Here is an 8,350-nt window from a genome sequence, read left to right as displayed (position 1 = left end):
TTTAGAGAGGACCTTTCCGAGAACTTAAATTGGTTTGTATTTGTACCAAATGTGTAATTTAGCTGTGGGAGTGTGTGTGTGCGTGTGTTCATGTGTGTATTTAACATTCCAGACAGCATAGCAATGGTGAGAGACATACCCATGGCAATGGGACCAATTTGTAGCACTTCTCCTCTTTCCTTCCCTTTCTCCTTCTACTTGGATTTTTTTTTTTCATACATTTTTAAAACATTATTTAACATTTTCATACATTTTTTATGGGTTAATCATGAACTAACTGTTTATGAAAATACACTTGATATAGGCCTTGATATAGGCCTGAACAATGATCAACATTGGTCGAAATTGCACAGGTTCTATCGTTATTTTAGATTTAATGTAGTTGGATGAGAACATACCGCCCTCTACTGGGATAGAGAGTCGAGAGCAAAAGCAATGAAAGCAGTTGGACATTCATGCTGTAGAACATTGAAGGCAATGCAATTATATTCCAAGTAATAACTTTAGAATATTCCGTACTTATTGTATTGAACAGAAATATCCACTACACAAATACTAGATATGTACACACACTGTCATTGAATAAACCACAGAAACCTCCTTAGTAAATGCGAAAATAAATATTGGAGGATGCGGGCATCGATCCCGCTACCTCTCGCATGCTAAGCGAGCGCTCTACCATCTGAGCTAATCCCCCATATTGTAACCATAAGGAAGTTTAGACTACTTAAACTCACATGCAAATGTTTACAAAACTGGTATTTGAGTTCGTTTACAACCACTTTTCATGCGAGTACAGTCATTCATATACAAAAAACTGTGATGGAAACAGGACATTTCGTTAAAAAAAAATGAAAAGCCAACAGATATTTGTTCGTTCGAGATGGTGGGATCTTTTTGTGTCGGTGACGCCAGAGGAAAAGCCTTTGTGCAAAAATATTGATAAAATAACCATCATATCTATACTGAACAACAATATGAACGCAACATGCATCCGTATCAAAGATTTTACTGAATTACAGTTCATAGAAGGAAATCAGTAAATTGAAATACATTTATTAGGCTCTAATTTATGGATTTCACATGACTGGGCAGGGGCGCAGCCATGGGTGGGCCTGTGAAGATATAGGCCCACCGACTGGGGACCCAGGCCCACCCACTGGGGATTCAGGCTGATTTTATGTACTGCCAAATTCTCTAAAACAACGCTGCAGGCAGCTTATGGTAGAGAAATGAACATTCAATTATCTGGCAACATCTCTGGTGGACATTCCTGCAGTCAGTATGCCAATTGCATGCTCCCTCCAAACATGAGACATCTGTGGCAATGTGTTGTATAACAAAACTGCACATTTTAGAGTGGCCTTTTATTGTTCCAAGCACAAGGTGCACCTATGTAATGATCATGCTGTTTAAACCGCTTCTTGATATGCCACACCTGCCAGGTGGATGAATTATCTTGGCAAAGAACATATGCTCACTAACAAGGATGTAAACAAATTCCAGAGTAGGCTTTCTGCTCATTTTGTTCTGAGGCATTTTATGAGCACTGCCACAGTGAATGGGAAATGAATTCAAAGGGAACTCCCTCTGCTGGGGATTTGCTGAATGTGCAATCCTAAAGGAGGGCTGTGGTTGGTTAATGAAATATAACATGCATTTATGTATAAAAATGGGCCATGCCATTAAAAGTACCAGAGAGCAAGCACACTTTGACATTCCAAACAATATGTCTGAAAATAAGCTACATTTAATAAAATGTATTTTTGAGATATCTTTTTATGTTCAATAAATGAATGTGAAAATGTGTATTTCATCTAGACATACTCCATATTTGAGAACACACTACAAGGAGTATACTGACACTAAGACATCTGTATCATGTATGGTTCACGGATCATAGGGTCTTACAGGAGGCATGTATAGGTCTAAAAAGTGGCTAAAATTATGTGAGGATTGCCAGAACAATCTGAGATACCCAAAATATCTTCTGCCTACGCAGCTGTGGAATCGTCTTATAGGCCAGTGGTTCCCAAACTGTGGGGGGCACGGGATGTACCCCAATGCTGGAAGGGGGGCCTGAGTGAAAAAGTTGGGAACCATTGCTATAGGCATATGCTAAAGGATCATGGCTAATGCTAAAGTAAAGCTAAAGCTTAACTGAAAGTGTTGTTTATTACTGTGTTATGACTGTATTATATACTCTTGTTGTTTCCTCACATCTCTGGAGGCAACTCCTGATCCTCTGTCTGCCTTAGGCCTGGTCATCCTCATCCTTAATTAAAACGTCAAACATTCTCTGATGGGCAGCGAGTACCATGGCAGATGAAGACAGTGTGAGGAGGCAGTCGCCATCTTGGAAAAGGCCAGCTTGAGGGATGCCACACTGATGGACGAGGAGGGTGAGAACGAGAGGATATTATAATCTGTTCTATTCTATTCTTGTACATTCAAGCATTATGTTATTTTTTTAATTGTTCCAGATGCTAAGAGCCGATTGGACGATGACACCTTTCGAGGGCTCGTCAAGTGATTGAAGAGATAGAGCTTACGGCCCAGGCAGAAGAGGCCCTGAGGAAAGGGGCCTACAAAGAATTTGTCAAACTCATGGTGGAAAGCCACAACTCACTCAAGTGAATAGAGAACACCCTCAAATAAATCCTCAATGCACTGAGGGTAGATTCCTGTTTTATTCATCCACATATAAAATATGATAGAAATATAAAGTATCCATCCATAATGTGTTCCCTACTGTCAGGAAGCTGTGTGAGATGAGCTGTAAGGAACTGGATGAGCTGGTGTCTGCAGCCGTAGATGTGGAAGGTGTGTTCGGCAGCAGGATGACAGGCGGAGGTTTTGGAGGTTGTACTGTCACACTACTGCAGCCTGGAGCCATAGACAGGACCATGCAGCGCATACAGGTGAGGAGGAATACACACACACGCTGTGTGAAGGGGACTTGGGGACAAGAGTGCACAAACTGGTCACTGTGGGTAAAAGAGCTTTTCGAATCTCTACTGTCACTTTAAGACAAACTGTGTCTTGCCCGAACAGTCTCCAGAGAGTATGTGTATGTGTTTGTGTACGCGCCCCTGTCTGTGTGTGTGTGTGTGTGTGTGTGTGTGTGTGTGTGTGTGTGTGTGTGACAGTAGGGGTTACGGCAGAAGAATAAAAGCTAGCAGCGCCCCTTTATTAGCATTCCGGTCCTTCTCTCACGCCTTGCTGTCCTTCTCTCCCGTCTCTCTCACTGCCAGCTGCTCAAGACACAAACAGTCTTATGCAACTAACCAGGCCTCAGCTCACCAACAGGAATCCTACACAGTATGGGACCATAATGGGGAGAAACAAAACTACAGATAGATAAATCCACCTGCACAGAGCACCGGCTTTTTACAGATCCAGCTTCCAATCTTTTCGGATCTTTTTGTTATTTCATCCTTTTGGGGTCTTTTTGTGACTTGCTAGTATCCCGGTTACGACTTCGCCCTGCCGCTTCTGAAAGGAAAGTCTCTTCAGGCTACAAAAGACACTTGAGACGTATAACTTCCTCTGAACAGTCTGCTGAATTCCATAGAAAGAGACAGAGAAGTGATATGACAACAGTTCTACCATTTCCAATCTTGAGTGTTCTCATCTAGTGTTCTAGCCTGAGCAGAGGTCGTTTCAGTGCCTGAGGATGCTGAACCTAAACTCCTCGGACAGCAACAGTAACTCCTTGTCGGACCCCGTCTCTCTCAACGTTGGCGGTGAGATCTACACTACGACCCTGGACACTCTGACTCGCTACCGAGACTCCATGCTGGGCGCCATGTTCACCGGACAGATCTCTACGCTTAGGGACAAACGCGGAAACATTTTCATCGACCGCGACAGGAAGATTTTCCGCTATATCCTGAACTTCCTACGTTCCAGCTCCCTGGACCTGCCGGACGGGTTCTCTGAGATGAGGCTGCTGAGGAGGGAAGCAGATTTCTTCCAGATACGCCCCCTACTGGATGAGATACAGCGGCACGTTGAGGCTGGAGCGCTCAGCCTGAGAGATGCACCCAGAAGAGCCTTGCTGCTGGTAGACGTGGACTGCCAGGTGTGTGTGTATTGTTTGTGTGTTAGTATTATAGGTTAAGCATGTGTGTGTGCATGTGGGTCTGTTGTGGAATGCAGATGTTCTTTCACACATGCATCATTAGCACTGCAGCATCAGCCTGTCGTTCTCGTTCCAGGTGCGCGTGCTACACTTCAACCTTCGGCGTGCTCCCGAGAACTACGAACTCCGCACATGCTCAGTGCGCATCTTCACCGCCGAAATCTTCTGCACCTGGCGTACCTTTCTGGTTCTCCTCTGTGAGCGTTTCTCTTACCGCACAACCCAGGGTCTTACTTCCCCCCTCCCCAGTGACCGGCGCTACAACCGTCTCAAACTGGAGTGGGTTCCCCGGCCAGACGAACTTCCCCAGGACCAGTATGAGAAACAGCGGTACAGAGGACTCGTCATCTCGGACTCTTGGACCACACAGACCCACTTTGGTGACCTCTGTGATGCCATCACCCCTAGCCGCAGCCCATGTGAGGTCAAAGACATGCACAGGTTTTTGGAGGAGCTACTCACGGTGTCTTTGGCAGAGGGTTTTAGGGTTGACTCGGTGACTCCTGACTCCATGGACGTTCTGAACTGCCATACTCTGCAGCTTGTACGGTAGTGATGTAGCTCATTCCAGCTCACCACTGAACCACCAGTTATGGACTTAATCAGACTAAAATAACAAAGGTCACCCAATAATGTTTACAACCTACTGCACATGACTGCTTATGGATGGTCAATAATTAACATACTTTACTAATACTGTAAAGTTCAAAGGTCGCTCTATGATGTTTACAATCCTCTCTTTGGTGTGAAGCTGAGAGTGATCCTGCCATCTGAACCCTCTAACGAATTCTAACCTGCAGTGGAACAGACTGTTCTTGACGTGTTCTAGTCTGTTCTAAACTGTAGGGTCGGCCTACATCTGGTTTTACAGAATATACCCTGTCCCCAACGATAAGGAATGGTTGTCCGTTCATCCTGTTGATGATCAGTGCAATTCTTAAAGAGGCAGAGAGAGACATAGACCGGGTGTGTGATTAGACGGAGTGTTTGGTGGGGTATCTTTGAGAATGTAGGAGGGGGGATCCGAACATTCCAAAGAGTGGGTATCAGTACTTCTGCTGGTAATGTTTTGTAAAAAAAAGTGTTAGAGAACTGTGTAACAAACTGACCAGTCTGTAGAGTTGTTTACAGCACATCAAGTACACTTTAATAAACACTACTAAATGAAAGGTATTACTCCCTGAACCCCTATCAGTCAGACTGATGCAAGCTCCTGTCTGGTAGACGGAAGCGGGATAAGAAGTGTAATTTTTGATTGGAGGAAGGAAGGAAGAAATATGTGAGAGGAAAAGATGAGTATGGGAGAGCAACATGGAGGACTGTAGTGCCCAAAAACCTGTTTTAGCATGGGCAGCACCATTGAGGACTTTCATTATTTTTAAGTAGTCAACTGGGTGGTAGTTCTTATGTGTTAAGGAAGGATCACATGATTCCATACGGGTCATCAGGAGGGATCAGCCAATTAATTATATTCGTTAACCTTGGCTTTTCAAACAACATGCTCTAGGTGGCAGTATGCACGCCAACTCATAGAAGTTGAAGAACAAGAAAATGGACTACTTCAAAATGGAGATGGCCTCAATGGCGCTGCCCATGCTCAAACAATTGCCATAATGGGTCAGATACAATAATGTGATGTCTATCTAAGTATATGGAGAGGAAAGATGCCCGGTTGGAAAACAACCTCTAGCCCCTTCCTCCTACCCCCATTTACTCAGCTCGCAATGCATCTGTAACTTGCAGATCCAAAGGAAACATATAAAGTATGTGGTAGGATTATGGTCATGGCTTTACTATTATCCTTCCAATAATGTTTTCAGTGTTTTGAATGAACTCAAAAGCAAATGAATGAATTCACTGGCTGTATATGTATCTCTACAGGGGCGATACAGTGGATCCCCAACTTTCTACATCACAACTCCCTCCCTTATGAAGAGTAAACACTGTACATTTTTCCATTATGTACAACTTGACCACAAAAAAAAGCACATTCCTATTGATTTGCAGGGTCTTTTGTTTGCGGGTGTAGCAATGTTTAATCAAGCAGATGGGGTTGAAATTAGCAGGAAAAGCAATCTTTTTGTATGACTTTTCTTCAGAGTGCCTTAAACTATCATGATTCTAATACAGTTAATAATTGCCAAGCACTAAATCAAGTGAAGTACAATCTCTTGTGGTTGCGCCTCAAAGACTGTTATGTTGTATTATACAATTACTCCGAAAAGTGCCATCAATATGAGATCATTGTTTACACTATTGGTAATTCTGCAAAATAAACATAATGAGTTTGAGACCTTATACTTCATTCAACATCTGTTCACAATATAACATTGCTTTCTGAAAATCTACTAGGGGAAATTCCAAAGTTGACTTTATATTAATAAACATCTGACTCTTTACATTCGGAGCCAAACATATTTGTATGGTCATGCATTACTCCCTTGCTGATTCGTATTGCGGAAGGGGATGTGAAGGGAGGAGTCTCAGCGGAGGCTAGCCAGTCAAGTTGCGCTTTGCGGGTCTGGGGCATCGGAAATCATCACCTCGAGGCTGCGGAGACAGGGCAAGCGAAAGATAGGTGGACGAGCGAGCCTCCAAACAAACCAACACAGGGTCTGCATTTACATACCTCAATGCAAGCAGGCGATGTCCTTTGGATTCTGTTTTGAAATTTGTTTGGGAAGTTGAAACGTGGCAAACTGGACGCCGACCAAGCTTAGTGAATTAGCGGGCGAAAGCGTTTTGGACACAGCTGGTGCGACGGCCGTTGGGAGTCAGGTGAGTTTCGAAGGGCCCGAGTGAGAGAGGAGTGTCGCGTCTACAGGTGTTGTAGCATGTCGTTAGTTAGCCAGCTAAAATGCTACTACTTAACCTTACTGCTGAAGTGTAATTTAACTGGATAACACTCGCTAGTTAGCACGTCAACAGGGCAACGTTAACCTCGAGAGATTAGTTGCTGTGTGTTAACTTGACTAACGTTAGCTAGTTAGCTTGGCAGTGTTGGTGAGCCGCTGCCAAGCCATTCAGATTAATTTCCATTCGACCAGGAATTAAAGGGTCTATACACTTTAGACAGATTAAATAATCATTAACTTTTGGATGCACCGGACTAAAATACAAGTACCCTGTTAACTTGCTTGCTGCACAAGTTTGTGAAATAGCTAACGTTAGGTAGCTAGCTAACGTGAGCTAACTCAGAACGCTACTGTAACAAACTCGCTAGCGGCCGCTGTGTCTATTAGCTAACTGAAAATATTCCCCGTTCAGGGCCATCAACATCACGAACCATTCACCACGTTTTTAAGTCAGCTGAGCTAGCTAACTGTTGCATAATGATGGAAAGGTAAAACTTTGGCAACGGGAACGAGTAGGTGGGAGCAAGGTGTCTTCCTCGTCTCGCAGATAGTTTGAGGCAACGGTAGAGTAGGGTTTCATCAATGAGTAATTATGTTTGGGGAGGGGGCGTATGGGTTTGTGGTAAGAAGTCATCTGTTAGACCGGTTTGTCTGGTTTCGGGGGAAATTCACGACCAAAATAAGACAATATTGTTTTCATTAGAAATGTCAACAAGACTGTTTTGGGTAGTACATGACGTTCACTTCATTCTTGGCTTCTGCAACATGGAGGATACTTAAGATTGTATTCATGTTGTTTGTCATCTGTTTGCAGTTCGGTGAAACCTATGCAAATATGCAGTAATGAATTTGCACACTTAGCTACCTTTTTTATATGGCTTTTACAAGGGTTAAGTATTTACTCAGTCAAGAGTATGAGGCTTACTGTACCTTTGGGCGGTGTTAGTTTCTATCCAGGAAAAAAGACTGGGACAGACTGGCTACTACTGAAGGACAGACATTCCACTGACACTGCCCAGTCCATCATTCCCACCTGCAGCTGTGCTAGCCAAACAACACCCCTTTGTTCCAAGCAGACCCCTGCCATTGGGACATGATAAACTTCCACCTGAAACTACGCCCCAGTTTCTAAGCAAAACAAGCACCTGTCCCAAGATGTACAGGTAACTGCCAAAATAAAAAACACGAGTGATACAAAGTATATTAAAAGCAGTTGCTGCCACGCAGGTGTCGTTCATGAGTTAAACAAATAAAGTCCCATAATGCTTAGGGTCATGTGTAAAAATTCCCAGTATTTTGGTTGCCATGACTAGAAGGAGCATAGGGGGATTAGGCTGTGTGTGTCTCAGTT

The 8,350-nt window shown here is 43.6% G+C and overlaps 2 protein-coding genes and 1 non-coding gene across 3 annotated transcripts in view; 2 read left to right on the top strand and 1 right to left on the bottom strand.

The window, feature by feature from the left end:
* Nucleotides 1-624: 624 nt before the first annotated feature.
* trnaa-agc (transfer RNA alanine (anticodon AGC)) lies at nt 625-697 on the bottom strand. Its single transcript has one exon. It is a non-coding gene; the product is annotated as a tRNA-Ala (tRNA).
* Nucleotides 698-3,286: 2,589 nt separating this feature from the next.
* Nucleotides 3,287-6,435, top strand: LOC115144108 (BTB/POZ domain-containing protein KCTD21-like). The gene is made up of 2 exons (XM_029684842.2): nt 3,287-4,084; nt 4,221-6,435. The coding sequence occupies exons 1-2, from the start codon at nt 3,677-3,679 to the stop codon at nt 4,695-4,697; spliced, it is 885 nt and encodes a 294-aa protein (XP_029540702.2). The 5' UTR covers nt 3,287-3,676; the 3' UTR covers nt 4,698-6,435.
* Nucleotides 6,436-6,622: 187 nt separating this feature from the next.
* Nucleotides 6,623-8,350, top strand: part of LOC115144106 (LLGL scribble cell polarity complex component 2-like) — a 31,069-nt gene continuing 29,341 nt past the window's right edge. Inside the window, 1 exon segment of the mRNA XM_029684835.2 lies at nt 6,623-6,922. The gene's annotated coding sequence lies outside the window, so the exon portion shown is untranslated.

Source organism: Oncorhynchus nerka, linkage group LG16, assembly GCF_034236695.1.
Source record: "Oncorhynchus nerka isolate Pitt River linkage group LG16, Oner_Uvic_2.0, whole genome shotgun sequence".
Taxonomy (NCBI): Eukaryota; Metazoa; Chordata; class Actinopteri; order Salmoniformes; family Salmonidae; genus Oncorhynchus; species Oncorhynchus nerka.
The sequence above is the reverse complement of the archived record's forward strand: the minus strand, read 5'-3'. Positions and strand labels throughout refer to the sequence as shown.